At 33.7% G+C, this 16,387-nt stretch overlaps 1 protein-coding gene across 9 annotated transcripts in view; it reads left to right on the forward strand.

The window, feature by feature from the left end:
• Nucleotides 1-16,387, forward strand: part of LOC149897021 (protein Fe65 homolog) — a 53,546-nt gene that overhangs the window by 33,289 nt on the left and 3,870 nt on the right. For all 9 annotated transcript variants that reach the window (XM_090116621.1, XM_090116615.1, XM_090116613.1 and 6 more), the window contains 6 exons: nucleotides 6,420-6,458; nucleotides 7,003-7,220; nucleotides 7,783-8,017; nucleotides 8,925-9,117; nucleotides 12,302-12,429; nucleotides 12,890-13,083. In XM_090116621.1, the coding sequence (XP_089972747.1) occupies nucleotides 6,420-6,458; nucleotides 7,003-7,220; nucleotides 7,783-8,017; nucleotides 8,925-9,117; nucleotides 12,302-12,429; nucleotides 12,890-13,083 (1,007 nt within the window). The remainder of the gene's footprint in view (nucleotides 1-6,419; nucleotides 6,459-7,002; nucleotides 7,221-7,782; nucleotides 8,018-8,924; nucleotides 9,118-12,301; nucleotides 12,430-12,889; nucleotides 13,084-16,387) is intronic.

The raw sequence follows: 16,387 nt of genomic DNA on the forward strand, positions 1-16,387 counted from the left end.
CAAATACTGAATAAACTCCAATTAAAATGAGGAAAATGCCATAAATTCATATTTCGCTGTAGTACTTCATAGTTCGAGCGTGTTCATGCTTCATACGAGCTTTTAAATCTACCCGCAAGTTTTAATGAAATTTTACGTCAGTTTTTAATATTCGTATAGAAGTTTTGGTTTGTAGTAATTATGTAGTAGAGTTTGTACCTAGTAATGATTGTTATTAAATTGTGTAGACACTTTTATTTATTTGTTTTAAAAAATTCAAATTAAAAAAAAAACTAAGGGCTGGTTTCAGCACTTGCAGATAATTCTCACAGATATTTGAAAATACTATTTGTTGAAAATTTCCGACATTTTAACTGATAAATTAGATAAACAGAACACACTGGTTACAAACATGTATAACTACTAAAAATTAAAACTAATTAAAATCTCAATTAAGTTTAGAAGTAACATGGAAAAAGTGGAAAACAATTACAACTGCAATTATAAAAACAAAAGAAGACAGCAAAAATCCTTTGACAGGCTCTTAAGTAATTGTTTACAAATCTTCAACCGGGAAGCTATTTATTAAAGCCCGTATTTAGTGATTGATAAATGATCTGTACTATTTTAAGAGAAGTAAATCTTTTATTGGGTGACCGCTTAGTGGTTTCCATTCATCCATTCTTTTGGGAATTACGAGTGCAATCTGTACACTATTTACCCAGTTTTAAAAGAGTCCCGAGTGAATACAGAATATCGTAAGTATTTTGTATTGAATTGGGAATGAATTAACCTGATATTTCAATATTTTGATATAATATTATCTTAAACAATGGACTCATAAAACTGCTTTGATATTATTAAATAATAATTTTTAACCGACTTCAAAAAAAAGGAGGAGGTTATCAATTCGGCCGGTATGTTTTTTTTTTTTTATGTATGTACACCGATTACTCCGAGGTTTCTGAATCGATTTACGTGATTCTTTTTTTGTTCGATGCGGGATGGTGTCGAATTGGTCCCATAAAAATTTTATTCGGATAGGCCCAGCAGTTTTTATTTTATGAGCATTTTTGTCTGTATTTGTAAATGTTGCAAGTGCAAGTTTGAAGTCGGTTGTTTTTAACGCAGTTATCACTTGTCATTATTTGTCATGCGTTGTGATCTATCACAATTAGGTATTTATATGCTTTACCTATATCTAAATTCCAAATACTAGCTGTGCCCTGCGGTTTTACCCGCAGTGCTCCACTCCTATTGGTCTTAGCTCGATGATAGCCTATAGCCTTCCTCGATAAATGGGCTATCTAACACCGAAATAATTTTTCAAATCGGAAAAGTGGTTCCTGAGATTAGCGCGTTCAAACAAACAAACAAACTCTTCAGCTTTATAATATTAGTATAGATAATTCTTATCAAGTCCATGTAGAAATCTTATATTCTCACGTTCAAATTGTAAAAGAGAAATACTTTTATCTATATCCTAATTTTCTGTTGGCACTCATAAAACTTTCCTTTAAAATGTTCTCAGTTTCACAAGCGCTCTGAAGTAAACAAAAGAATAAATTTTGTTCAGGAAACTTATAGATGGGGTTTCAGATACTTTAGTAATGCGTCAAGCGAATTTGAACCCGGTTTTGTGTTTTCACTGGTAATTTATGGTTGTATGATTTATTTTTACACTTATTAATGACGTATCCTCCACTAAAATGCGAAAACTTAGGTACTACTGTATATGGAGAAGAAATGCGCATTTTATCCTACTAATATTATAAATGCGAAAGTTTGTGAGGATGGATGGATGAATGTTTGTTGTTCTTTCACGAAAATACTACTGAACCGATTACAATGAAATTTAGGTAGCTGAAGATCAGAATAAGGCTACTTTTTATCCCGGAAATTCTATAGGAACAGGAACTATGCGGGTTTTTCTAGTAATCAAGTATTATCATAATATACCTTTATTTGTGAGTATTATAGAATAGTTAGGTAGGCTTCATGAAATAAAATAAAAATATAAATTCTTAGTTTTTTGATGATAATTTTAAATTTAATAAATAGCATAAAAGCTTCTCGGGTCAATTAAAATATGAAATAATCGTGAACGTCTCATGACACTAAATAATCCGAATTTATAAGAAAAATTGTAAATTCGGAGCAATAGCAAAATTCAATGCAATTACACGAACTGCAAGGGACGCTTCGGAATTGAAACAGGAACGTGACAATAATCCCTGTGATACTTGCATTGTCTTGATGAATACAGATGCAGAATCATCCACAGATATAAAAATAAGGAAATATTCGATGAAGAAGAAGGTATAGCTCGAAAACATGGAATATAAGAAGAGATTTAGTATGATTAATGTAATCTAAAGAATCATCCAGTGATGCCGTGATGATTGATTGCCTTTTGGTAGAGACCAGAGATAAAGTGCCAAAAATAGGGTAAATTCGGCATGTTGTTGATGTCACGTTAATTTTAATCGATTTTCTTATCCTGAGATAATATTTATGTATTAATTTTACTGTAATAACATCCTTCCAAAATTATAAATTGCGTGCTTGTTCCAAAATCATACCAGAATAGCTAAAAGGATATAGGTAGTTAAAATTTTGGTACACAGAATAAACTACAAAAACAAAATATAAGAGACTAGTTAATAGACTAAAACAACAAATAAGTTTTCCATTGAAACCACTACCGAAATACCTTACCCTGCCTTTACCCATAACATAAAATTTGTTTAGCTTAGTCCAGGTAGCTAGTGAAAAACATGGGTCATATTGATCTTTTTGCGTTCAAAACAACTACGTTAATCTATGTACACGTACATTGTACACGCGTACATGTGTACACGGGTTACTAACCGGCAATCATCACGATCTATATTCGCGTATCGACGATCTAAACATTTATTATATCCAGCGGTGTCGATAAAATCTATTTCGAGTACACGCTGCTGTTTTGATGATGGAAACTAACAGAGTGGGTTATATTTTAGTTTGTGTTTCAATAGTTTCAGTTTAATATTGATTCCATTTTATTTTTAAGATAAATTAGAATTAGATTGAATCTTTGACACTTCTTTTATCACCTGTCTTTGCGTAGGTTTTAAGGATATTATATTTCTATTGTTACTTATATCATGCAATAAAATAATCCAACTGTGCCAGGATAATTTTAAATCACCATCGCGGTATTTCATAAGTTTCGTCGGATTTAAATTTCACACGAAATTGTGTTTCAAACAAAGCCCCGAAAACATTTTTCGCAGCGACAACGTTATAGCTGGAACTCCTAAGTTTCGGCTAACATCTGGCGGACGTACTGTTTGAGGAGCATTTTAAAATTCAAAGTAGTCCAATGTTCGCATGCGAGCTGGATATAAACGGTCCCCCGATTCCCGACGGAGATACGTATAGAACTCTGTGTCTCCTTTTGTAACATAAAATAGTGCAATGTTTTTAGATTGGATGTTTAATGTATTTAGACGATTTATGCTACAATACAGAACATAAAGATTGCTTACTCAGATTGTGAGCAATAAAACGTTGTAGTCCAAATCGTTGTATTATGTACGATACGAGGTTTAAAGCAACTGTTTGTATTCGTTTCTGAAAACGATTATCGTTATAAATAAAGAAGAGATGCGTACTCAAAGTGCTACCCTGTGGGATGCCGAAAACGATTTTGTCATGTTTCCTTCTAGAAAGTTTCTAATAAAAGAATTGGTTCTTGATAAAGAAATTTTATGTCTAGTTTCACGTTACCATAATTCGAAAGCGCTAGAGAAAAGGGAATTTACTGACAATGGTAGGTGCACTTGACACGTCGAAGTAGAAGAGGCTCTAAGGATGTCTTGACACGAAAAGCCTTTCATTCCGTGTAGTTTAAACGCTTTTTAGAATTGAGTTCAGTTCCAACCCAATTGTGATGTGCATTTCGAGTGCTATTGATGATTCGCGTCAGTTGTTCGAATTTTAGGTCTCGTTGGTAATTATTTTGTAACCGGCAAAATTGTATTTGTTGTGGTATTCTGTTATTTTACGAAGCAAGTGAAACTATCCAATAGAGAATTTTCGTGTATACTTGTGAATAATTACAAAGATTGTGGGTTTAATGGGTTTAAATAAAATTTGTTGAATGTTGATTGTTATTTTGAAGAAACAGGATAACATTAGAATTATATTTGACAATTGCCTTAATATGGTATTAAGGATTGATAATATTAATTAAACCAATATCAACACACCTAATAAAATTTCTAATTCTGAATCTGTTCTTTAGTAAACCTACGCAATTATAGTTATCATCAAATGAAATTGATATTCAATCAATCGTCTATATACTCACTGATTTCCAAGGATTATTATTTTTTTAAATACGATCATTGATATTCCATCATCGAAATTAACTAAATGTGCATGAAGAATATACCCAATGAAACACCTAAAACAGTGTTTTTAGACGAGAGAATATTCGTAACAAAGCGGGCAAGGGACATAAAATCGAAATAAGCCCCATTAACTCGTAGATTGGTCGTAAAGCAGATTCGTGGTTAATTTACAAGCCTTCGACGGTCGGCAAGTTTGGTGAGAGACTGTTAAGTGCCTAACTTCGTGTTAGTACGGTCATTTTGGTTGAGTTCTTTTTTAGCGCGATTTGTGTGAATTACCGCTTGGTAAAGGTTTTATTAGAGTATGTGTTTGCATGTGTATGGTACTGTGGTTGTGTGAGTATTGAGTTGGATATTAAAATGTTAAAGCATGGTAGAAATACAATGATTCCTTGATGCTCCTGATAAAATTCGGTCTGTTTTTGTACTCACTCTTAAAGTAAAATCGATCAGGATAAGATGATTTGAAATTTAAAATAAAATATTAAAATAAATTTGTGATCCGCCCATCAGGTCTCTCGTACCGTAAAGGCACGAGACTTTACTTTTGAATGGAAGCCGCACAAATTGCTTAAAAATTACCTAAGTTCCAAAAAATGGGAGGAGGTTACATTTAACGATAATAAATAACAACGGCCATGTTTTCCAAATAAACATCATTTAGGAATTAGACCGAAACCTGCAATCTACATGCCCTACTTACCTATAATCATAGCCCTTAAACCTACGTAGTCGAGTGAAAGCAATAAATGAAAAATACCCGCAATTTAAATTTAAAGGGAAATGTACGAAGATTAATGCACACTACTGAGTTAAAATGCAATCTCATTTGCACTGAGAGCAGTCGTTAGTGAGTACACTGCTTTATGCTTATTGTTACTGCTAAGGGTGCTTGTACATGATATTTTCACTTATAATTTAAAGGTGGAATTTTTGTGATTTTGAAGTATGCAAATTTAAATGTTGCTGTATTTATTGATTGTGAATTTGGTAAATTTTGAGTTGAATTGTGATTGAAATTTATTTCAAAATATAATTCTATTCTTCAACATAATAGGATACCAATAAGAGAAATATCGAAAATATTGACGACAATCAAAAAATAAAGTCGAAAACTTTGCTTTCAATAACTTAGAGAATTAGCAAGCGTCCTTTGCGTAATAGTTGATGTTATTTTTAAACAAAACCATATTATGGTTTGGTTTGACTGTAGAGATAAATGTTCTTTGATTAGCCACAACTCATAATATAATAATACAGATAGACACATTAGCCAAGGCAAAAAAATAAAGACAACATCATTAACACGCTCAATAATTTAATATCGATTACAACATGAAAACAATACACCATCGTCTTATTTTTGTTACGATATAGTGACCAAGGCCCTTCCAGTCGACTGCATGCATACGGTTGGATAACTTTTGATGCCCGTGAGACTCATTAATGAAAAACGTTTTTTAATGGTTTTAAACACAGTATTACAATATAGGAATATATTGTAATACTGTGGTTTTAAATATACATTTTTTAAAGAGGATACATACCTTCTATTGTGTTTATTAAGAGTTAAGTTAATTTGAACTGTTTTCAATTTAGTTGAAGAATAGTATTTGTAAGTATATTATTACGTTGGTTTTGTAAACTATCATTTCAATGATGATATTTTCGACATGAATTGTCAATGTGTTTAGGCTTTAATCTATCTCGCTGCCAAATTGCATCCAGTTTTGGTTAGCTGGTTTTGTTTGAACGATTAAACAAACATCCATTCATAAATCAATAATATTTTAGGCACGATGTGTTATACAGACAATCTATCTGTGTTCTAAATTTTCATTCTGTTCTGGTTAGTAGTTTTTGTATGAAGGGGTAACAAACATCCATCTATATCAATAAAAACATTCCCGTTTACAATAATATTAAAATTTATAAGCACAGCTTTATTATTGTCGTGTAAGCAGTGATACATTTTTAAATTAGGATTAAAACACATTTTTATACAGATATAAAGTTATAATGGTTTTTCCTTTGTTGCAGAGTTGAAGATGAGGCATCTTCGCCGGTTGGCAAAGTAAAGTGAGTGACCTAGATATTGTATACATGTTTCTAGAATTCGTATTGTTACTAAGTATTGCTTTTTAAGTTTCTTTGTTGTGAGATCTGGAAGATATCTTTTAATTTTGTGAAATTTCAATGAAATGTTTGAAGTCATTTTTTAAGCAATGGAATATAAATTGAATGAATGTGAATAAAATAGTTTTAATCAGGCACAGAAGAGTTATTTTTTGGCTTGAGCTGGAATCGAATCCGTACCTTGATGTAGAAATCTTCCAGCGTTTCTACGCTTACGTTTCTACGAACATAACTTTATTAAGTAGTTTTATTTTTGTGCTAATAGCTATTTAATACCTACTAGCAGGTAGTTTTTACTAACTGTATTTATTATAATTTAAATAAAATAAAATACAGTTTGTAAAAAAAACTACCGCTATACATGATACAAATAAATGATTACGTGTCTACGAATGTTACTTCAAAATCCTTTCAGTTTTCACCATTCAAGTCTTTGAACAACAAACTAACAAAAATTATACATTTCATATCAAATTAACTATTACAGTGAAAAAAGCGGCCTAATCACGCCGCCGCAAAATGGGGGGGAGGACTCCCCTCCTCCCGAGAAGGAAAGGGCGGACCGTGAGGCCTCAGAGAAGTGTCACGGGAGCTCGGGCCCCGTGCCCCACTCGGCGGAGGGCCCCAACGACGATCTGTACGCTATACCGGTCAAGTTGAGGCCCAAGAAAGAGGTGCTGCCACCTGGATGGGAGAAACATGAAGGTAAACAAACATTTTAGTAAATTTCTTGATACACTATTATGTTATATGTATTTTTCAGGGTTTGGTCATGATATAATGTTTAGAAGTACTTACGTTAAAAGCTGAATCTATCTTTGGTATTTTATTATTATAACAAATGCTTAGTGTGCAATATGTACTAGATTCAAAATTAAAATTTAGATGGTTATAAAATTAAGGGAAAATTCTAAGAAAACGTAGGAACTATTATTAAATAAGAAGATGTTATTATTCAATATACTTATGTTACCAAACATTAAAAAATAAATATTATTACATAAAGGTACTCAAATAGTTAAATCTGAATATTAATCACGCAAGTTTTTATGAACGTTTTTCAGGTAAAAAAATATTCTCTTATATAATACGACTTATACAAAGTATACATAATTAAAGCAATAAAACAATTTCAAAAGTGCTTCTAGAAGAAGTCTAATTGAATAAATAAATGTTTGAGTTTGAGTTTGAAAACTTATGCTATAAACTTATCATCACAAATCACAATGGATATTTCTATTAATTATATTTATATCACATATTCCAGACAACGACGGCCCCTATTACTGGCACATCAAAAGCGGCACAATACAGCGGGAGATCCCCAAAATGCCGCCCATCGAAGCGAGAGAGTCCCGTATCTCCATGGTTAGGGATTGCTCCAACCTCGACATGAAGTACGACGGGCCCATGACCACGTCCGTCACCAGGAGTACGACGAGTGGGGCCCTGGACCATGTGGACCAGGAGGAGAGGAAGAGGAAGGAAGAAGTCGCTTATAAGTGAGTTTTTGCATGTATGTTTGAGTGTGAGTGTGTGTGAGTCGCTGTGAGTTATTGAAGCAGTATTTCAAAGGTTTTTGGTAGTAGAAGCAGTCATCAAAGTGGCAGAAATAGCGAAGCTTATAGGCAATTTTTAGAAGTTATACATTTGAGATTCTGATATTGTAAAATTAAAAATTTAAAAAACTCATATTAGAATAACTGCCATATTACATTGAGATAATATTAATAGGAGACGACACCGCCTACATCACTTATGTTCCACTCAACATACGTCATGTGACGTATGTTGAGCGGTATTTTTTAATGGTTTTAAAGTGAAACGCATCAAACATGCCTTCGTGTGTGTTACGATATTGCACAAATAATACAAATAATACGGAAAAGTGCAAAGGAATAACTTTCATCGTTAAGTACCTAACTAAATAATAATTTTTAAAACTTAGTTAGAGCAAAAAAATGGCGCACAGATTTTGTTCGTGGTGTCTCCTCCATACGTAGTAATATTATCTCAATGCCATATTATTATTATTAATTGCTATAAATTGAATCGTGTTAGAAGCTTTTTTCCAGGATGAATATATTTTAAAGATACATATCAGATGCTGGATGACTATTTCCAGTAAATTGTTTTAAAAAATTTTGAATGTCACTAAACGAAATATTATTCGAGTTTTCTTAATTGTTTAATACATCTGTTGGATATCCATGTGTGTATAAAAACGTTGCAAATTATAAGTGTAAACTTTTTAATACATTTTTATAAGTACAAACGTACTACGTAACCTTGTCATCAACCAAATTGTATTATGTGTTAATTTTGATTATTGCAATTAATGGAGTCAAATAAATGATCTTTCTTTTTTTTTTTTTTAAATCGTTCTATATAATATTTTTCCCCCTCCAGACGCCGCAGCTACCCCGCCCGTCCGGACGCCGACGGGCGCGCCGTCCGATTCTTCGTCCGATCGCTCGGCTGGGTCGAGATATCGGAGTCGGACCTCACTCCGGAGCGCTCCAGCCGCGCGGTCAATAAGTGTATCGTGGACCTTAGCTTGGGACGCAATGATTTGTTGGACCAAGTTGGACGATGGGGTGATGTGAGTATCTTTAGCTAATTGTTACGGTATTTTTTTGCAATATAATACAGTTTAGGGGCGTTTTTATTTCCACATTTTTGAAGAGGGGAAGTAAGTAAGTTTTTAAACTAAAGTGTAACATTAATATAACATTCATGTAAATAACTATGTAACTAAGTACTAGGGATGTAACGATACCGATACCGATACCGATATATCGGCCGATATATCGGCAAGCCGATATATCGGTATCGCCGATAATAAATCAGCCGATACCGATATTTTTTTATTAAATTCTTTCTTTTCTTTTATGTTTTTGCATTGTATTCATTCATATTGTTTTATTTCTGTTTCTGTAATAGTGTTAAGGAAGAGCGGAACCTACTGACACAAGCATTTTATTTGCTTACTAGGAGTGCTCCAATCACAAATTTGTTTATGTAAAGGAAAGATAAAAATAATTTTGAATATTTTTAATTTTTAACGTGATAACGTTTTTTAAATCGTTTTAGTCGGGTGACATGTTCATAAACTTGTGTCACACCAAAACCTCACGAGCGCGATCGCAGGTATAACGAGAGAGAGACGGACCAATCTCCCGTTTCATCTCGAGCGCTGCCACTGCATTATGTTATCACGTAAACATCTCGATCGTAAACCTACTTTACAAACAATCAATTTTTTTGATATCAAATATGTAATTCAAAAACCCGCGCCCAATGAACGATGCGGGAGGCCGCCCGCGCGTGCGCACTTTGTTTTCTGAAAAAACTCTACCAATAGTAAACTTTTATTAGGTACTGATTGTATATGTGTATTACTTAAAGTTTAACTGACTTCGTAAAATAATAATCTATACTTATAATAAATCTGTAGAGAGGCCAATTCTGTACATGAAATATATTTAAAAAAAAAACTATGAAGGGGTGATAAGGGATCGCTACTGATGCCAAAAATGCAATCAGTAAAATTTTTGTCTGTCTGTCTGTCTGTCTGTATATTCGTTATAAAAACAAAAACTACACGACGGATTTTAACCAAATTTGGCACAATTATTCTTCATACTCCTGGGCAGGTTATAGTAAAAGAATCATGTAAATCGGTGTAGAAACACCAAAGTTATACATGAAATACGCTATAAGTCATCGCGCGTGAATACAGAATCATGCCATAAGGATTATTTTTGTGTATCAGTTGCCGCGTTCGACGCGCTTCGCGGCGGGAGCTATAAAAAGGCGGCGGGTCTGCACCCGTTTCGCGTTGTCACGGCATCACGTGTGAACGGCTGAACCGATTTCGATAATTCTTTTCTATTATATTCCTTGAAGTACGAGGATAAATAAATAATAAATAAATAATAAATATTATAGGACATTATTACACAAATCGATCTAGTCCCACAGTAAGCTCAATTAAGGCTTGTGTTGTGGGTACTAGGCGACGATAAATATAATATTATAAATACATATATAGATAACAACACCCAGACCCAAGAACAAATAATTGAGTTCATCACACAAATATTTGCCCTGACCGGGGATCGAACCCGGGACCGTCGGCTCAGTAGGCAGTTACTTTACCACTGCGCCAACCGCGTCGTCAATGTCGTCGAGGATGGTTCTTATGTAGAGAAAACGTAAATATGTACCACGGGCGAAGCCGGGGCGGACCGCTAGTACTAAAATAAATGGTTTTGTTGTTTTTTGATTTGGCATTTTTATTTAAAAGAATACGATTAACAGTTGTCTCTGTTAAATGTTGGTAACTTTTTATGCATAATTCACTATTTATTTTTCTACCAAGCCATCGATATCGGTATCGGTATCGGTATCGGTATCGCCGATACATTACTACAAATATCGGTATCGGTATCGTATCGGCAAAATCATGTATCGTTACATCCCTACTAAGTACTATAAACAACTGCTCACATCGCAAAAAGTCATCAAAAATATCCGAGTAGTGTTGTATAAAACATTCATTGAAATTAACACCTTATTTCATGGCAGTAATGTTCAAAGGCTATTGTATCTGGATAACTCTGCCAATACACGCGTAAGGAGAGTTTTTCTTCGGACAATTTTTGAACGTGATTGTTAATCTAGTTGTTTATAGGACGTCGATAAGACATATAATCCATAACTATTAAGAGAGTTCCGTACCTAAATATCTTAATTCACAAAAATTGGTATGTTTTTATTCGAGTTTACTGAGATATGTGTAAAATTAAGTATATCTTAAAAGACATCTTACTAATTCATCCACATATTAAGGCTATCTCCAAGAAATCTTAATGTTAAAAAAAAACAAGTTATAAGTAAGCTTAATTATTTTAAAGACCTCATGTTTATCATAAGTGCAATCTAAATTTGCGAACTATTTCTACACGAACATGTATGCTTAGCCGCACCCAGACTTTTATCACTTAAACATCTTATTAACCATTTTGTTGTAATGGCCTATTTAAGGAAGGTTAGTTTTAATTGTTTCTTATTTGGGGTTCTACAAAACATATATAATGCCTTTTGGGCAATGAATGCTTTTGTATTTCTACTTCTTTTTGCATACTATTGTTTTCTCATATTTTGTTCAATAAAGAATTATAAATAAATATATGTATGTCCAAGTTATATGGAGATTGAAGTATAAGAAAGGAAGGAAGTTTAAATTCAACAGAATTATAATCCAAATCCGTAACTTGCCGAATAATCTATACTTAATATTATAAAGCTGAAGAGTTTGTTTGAACGCGCTAATCTCAGGAGCTACAGCCCCCCTAGTCAAGTGGCTTTCTGTTAGCGTAGCGTTCAATAGAATAGACTACGAATGTATGAGATTGACGTAGGCTGTAGATAAACGTATCTACAGCTTACGTCAATCTCATACATTCGTAGTCTATTCTATTGAACGCTACGCTAACAGAAAGCCACTTGACTAGGGGGGCTGGTCCGATTTGAAAAATTATTTCTGTGTTAGATAGCTCATTTATCGAGGAAGGCTATCATCACGCTAAGACCAAAAGGAGTAGAGCAATGCGGGTGAAACCGCGGGGAACAGCTAGTATAATATACTGGCAATAAAATAATATCCCAGGCAACAATACTTCTTAAATTTTCTCCTTTATAAAGTTAAAAAAAAAAAATAAAGTTGGCGTGCTGAATCTGCTGTGTACAATAAATTACTAAAGAGTATCTTATCTTTTCAGGGCAAAGACTTATTCATGGACTTAGACGATGGTGCACTCAAACTGATCGACCCGGAGAGCCTCAACACACTTCACACTCAGCCCATCCACACTATTCGAGTGTGGGGAGTTGGAAGGGACAATGGACGGTATGAAACTTGGCTTTAATTATTTATTTATTTGTACAAGGTATCTTACAGCTAATCTACAGCTACTTTCAGTTTGGTGGTATTTGCTATAGCGCCATCTATTGGCGGTTTTAGTTCATGTGTAAATTTGTAGTTTAGTGTTCGGTGTGAGTGTACATATTTTTTGACTGTGCTCGTAATGTAGAAAAAAGTGATTTGTTATTAATTTACCATTTTCTATTATGCCGCTGGGAACAGTGAAAGGTACGTATTATTATTATTAGAGTAGGAGATTTAAGTAAGAAATTTACAAAGCGTGATAGGTAGTACATGATATTATAGTATATCGCCAGGATTTTTATTATTTTCTTATCTGTACAGATGTATTCGATTTCTTTTAAAGTTTTCAGTTATCATTTTTCTAAAATATCAGTAACAAAATCTGAATCGCTAGCTTCTAATTTAACATGTCCATCGGCAGGGACTTCGCATACGTGGCCCGCGACCGCGCGACCCGCAAGCACATGTGCCACGTGTTCCGCTGCGAGGCGCCCGCGCGCTCCATCGCCAACGCGCTGCGCGACATCTGCAAGCGCATCATGATAGAGCGCTCGCTGCAGCCGCCGCCGCGCCCCACCGACCTGCCCGCCGCGCGCCGCCCGCGCCCTCTGTCCGGTAATAGCTCTATGTAATTTATATTAAGACGATACACAAAAAAAATCCACTGCTTGGTGGGCGGAGTCTAATAGTTCGCTATCGCGAACGCGGGTGTGCGCGAAGTCATTCTTGCAAACTCGCCGCGCTGCCGCTGGCCGACTCGGGACAAACATGTATGGAGTCGTCATACAGTTATAATATTGTTATACATATATTTAATTGTTGATTTATTGGTTTTATTTTCTTGCTAATAAACAAATAATCTTCTTTTTAACAACTACTTAGACATTATTAATAATTATTATTATTTCGTAATGTTTACTTTATTACAAAATAATACAGGTTAAGGTACTATTTCTGAAAGAAGTTATAAACCCTAATTCTTCTCAGTCAAAGTCAAGAGTGGAAGATATCACTAATACAGTAAAACTGATGCGAAACTTTGGATGTTAATTTGTATATTTTTTTGTTAGTTGTTACTTAATCACGTCAAGACTACATTACCAATTTTGATAAAATATAGCTAATTGCCTGGATTTACACATAGGATACTTTTTATCCGAACTGAACACTTCTGTGGGATAAAACAGGATTCACGATATAACCTAATTCCACGCGGGCAAAGCCGCGGTCGGAATGATATTTTTTTTTAATAAAAAAATTGTTAAAAAAAAACACAAAATATATTGACGCATGTATTTATTTTTTGCACTCTATTATAATAGGCATGACGAAAGATTTTCAAAACCTCTTCCATAATGTGTGTATACGTTTATTAAACAAGAAAAACCCTATATTTCGCTAATATACTTAAATTTAACGAAGATAAAAGCCATTTTTCAAAAAATATTTATTAACTGTGCTAAAACAGCTCACAGGTGTCATGGCGTAGGCGTGACGTCACTCTTACGTAAATACGTAATTATCTGTATGCATAGCGAAGTAAAATTAAACAAATATTTAATAAAGTGTTATAGAATCTAATTTCAAAGTTTATAAGTGGTAAGCAGTATTGCAATGTGAATCTACATAAAAATAATACCCAAAAAAAGTGTTAGTAATTGTTTAAGGGCCGATTTTTCAATGCTTGGATAAAACTTATTCGTCGAATAATGTGTAAAACTACCATTTTAAAAACGTATTCTAATTGCCCGTATTTGACAGTTTACGTGACATTTTAATACTATCGTGTAATACTTTATTGGACGGATAACTTTTATCCAAGCATTGAAAAATCGGCCCTAAAGTGAGAAAATAATATGAAATGATTGTATAAATTTGACGCAGAGAAACCCGAACCACATATTCGTGAATTCGCAATTATATTTCTGTTCTGAGTCGATAAAGCATACGTGAAAAAATAGAAAATAAATAAAAATGCGTATTCTCAACATATTCATAACAACAAAATACACCTGCCGCGAAGTTGTTGTGAGTTGTTTACGTAGACGTGACGTCACGCGTGTTTCAGTCAAAATGGCCGACTGCAGAATTTCAATGTTTTATTTTATTGATAATCTCATTAATCTTAATGTTTTTAATATTTCTAAGTCACTATTTTTAATTTATATATTAAACATTTTCCCTTAAAAACACTAATTCGAACATTTATGGATACTGTCGTCATGCCTATTGTAATTATTCATTACAAATAATCAAAATAAAATAGCCAGAACAAAGTTAGGCCCTGGTAGGGTAGGTAGGCAGGTACAGCAATGTGAGACGAACACTGGCTTATTTATACCGATAATAATGTATTATAAACATTAAATTAAGTTTACTTTCTAACAACAAAAATACATAATATTAGCTAATGTGAAAACGAATCAACCAATCATCCCACAACAATGAAATGTGCACACAAATATTCATCCAAATCGGTTCATGTGATTAGGAGTGACTGCAGCGCCATCTTCCGGGCCCTATTGTGTTTCCAGATCACCCAGGAACTCAATTTAATATACTTACACAAAATTTTTCGAAATGAAAACTCACATTACTATGTAAATATGAATATAAACCTGTTTTAGTACTAAGCAATTTCCCGCACAGGTGTAGTAAGTATAAATGAAATAAATATCAACATCAAATTCTTTATACAACATACTTATCTACCACCTACTAAGAAATGTAATTCTTGAAATTTTTTCGTATTTTTTTTAAATATAATACTACTCCAATGAGCTCCTGTTCCATATTACGTCCACCATACTTCCACTAAGTTCACCATGATTTTTTATTTCTTTGCACTTTGTTGCTTTTTGCTAAAAATGGAATCATGCGATAAAACCAGTAGAGCGTTGATAACATACATTTTTGACTGAATAAAGATACTTACGAAGGAGTGGGTTCACATTGTGAACAATCAGTGGGTTTATTTTCCTTCTGGTTTCCGGATTTCTGAAAAGATTATCTATGCTATAAATGAAAAAATCTTACACATTCGTTATGTACTTTAAACAGGGGTACATATCAAACATCGTCTATAATACAATTATCATCAAATTTAAAATAAAACCAACTTACTTCATTAATTTGTTCCAATTGTAAGCATTATTTTTCCTCCAACCTTTATGTTTCTTCGTCTTATTTTCTTTATGGGGACACCATTTGTCTCATTTTGTCTTATCGTGTTGTCACCCTTTGTTACGATTGCGCGAGCGACACAAGTTCCCCGTGTGACGGCCGTAGCGGGAATGACTCGTGCAGCGATCGGGGTAGGAAGGTACAGGGCGGCTCTCGCTATATTGGCTGGTCGCGCGCTAATTTCAAATATTTCTTGTTTATTTCAAAACCATCGCATATTTCAAAATTCTAACTCGGTAGACGTATAGGTTGTATATTTTATAGTTAATATCCAAAAAGTCGTAACTTTACGTAGACGTATTGTGTTACTATTGAACTTTCTTGTCAAGAAATTTCATCACGACAACTTTAATAATATAAAAATTACGAAGGTTTAAAAAGGGCCGTAAATGTTAGAAAAATTAATTCATCACCTTAAGTATTTATAATTTTACTAGGTTTCCGCCCGCGGCTTCGCTCGCGCAGTCAAAAAAAAAACACCCGCATAGTTTCCGTGGGATTTCCGGGATTGCGTCATTTTCCCGGGATAAAAAGTAGCCTATGTCCTTTCTTGGGTATTAAAATATCTCCATACCAAATTTCATGTAAATTGGTTCAGTTAAGGCGTGATTGAGTAACAGACAGACAGACAGAGTTACTTTCGAATTTATAATATTAGTACATATAGATTAGTATGGATTTGTAAATTATTCAATAATAATATTATGTAACCAGTATTTTGGTATGAAATAAAAAA

This window comes from Colias eurytheme, chromosome 26 (assembly GCF_061535395.1).
Source record: "Colias eurytheme isolate Ceu_HAF_F1 chromosome 26, ilColEury1 Martin Lab GWU primary, whole genome shotgun sequence".
NCBI classification, from domain to species: Eukaryota; Metazoa; Arthropoda; class Insecta; order Lepidoptera; family Pieridae; genus Colias; species Colias eurytheme.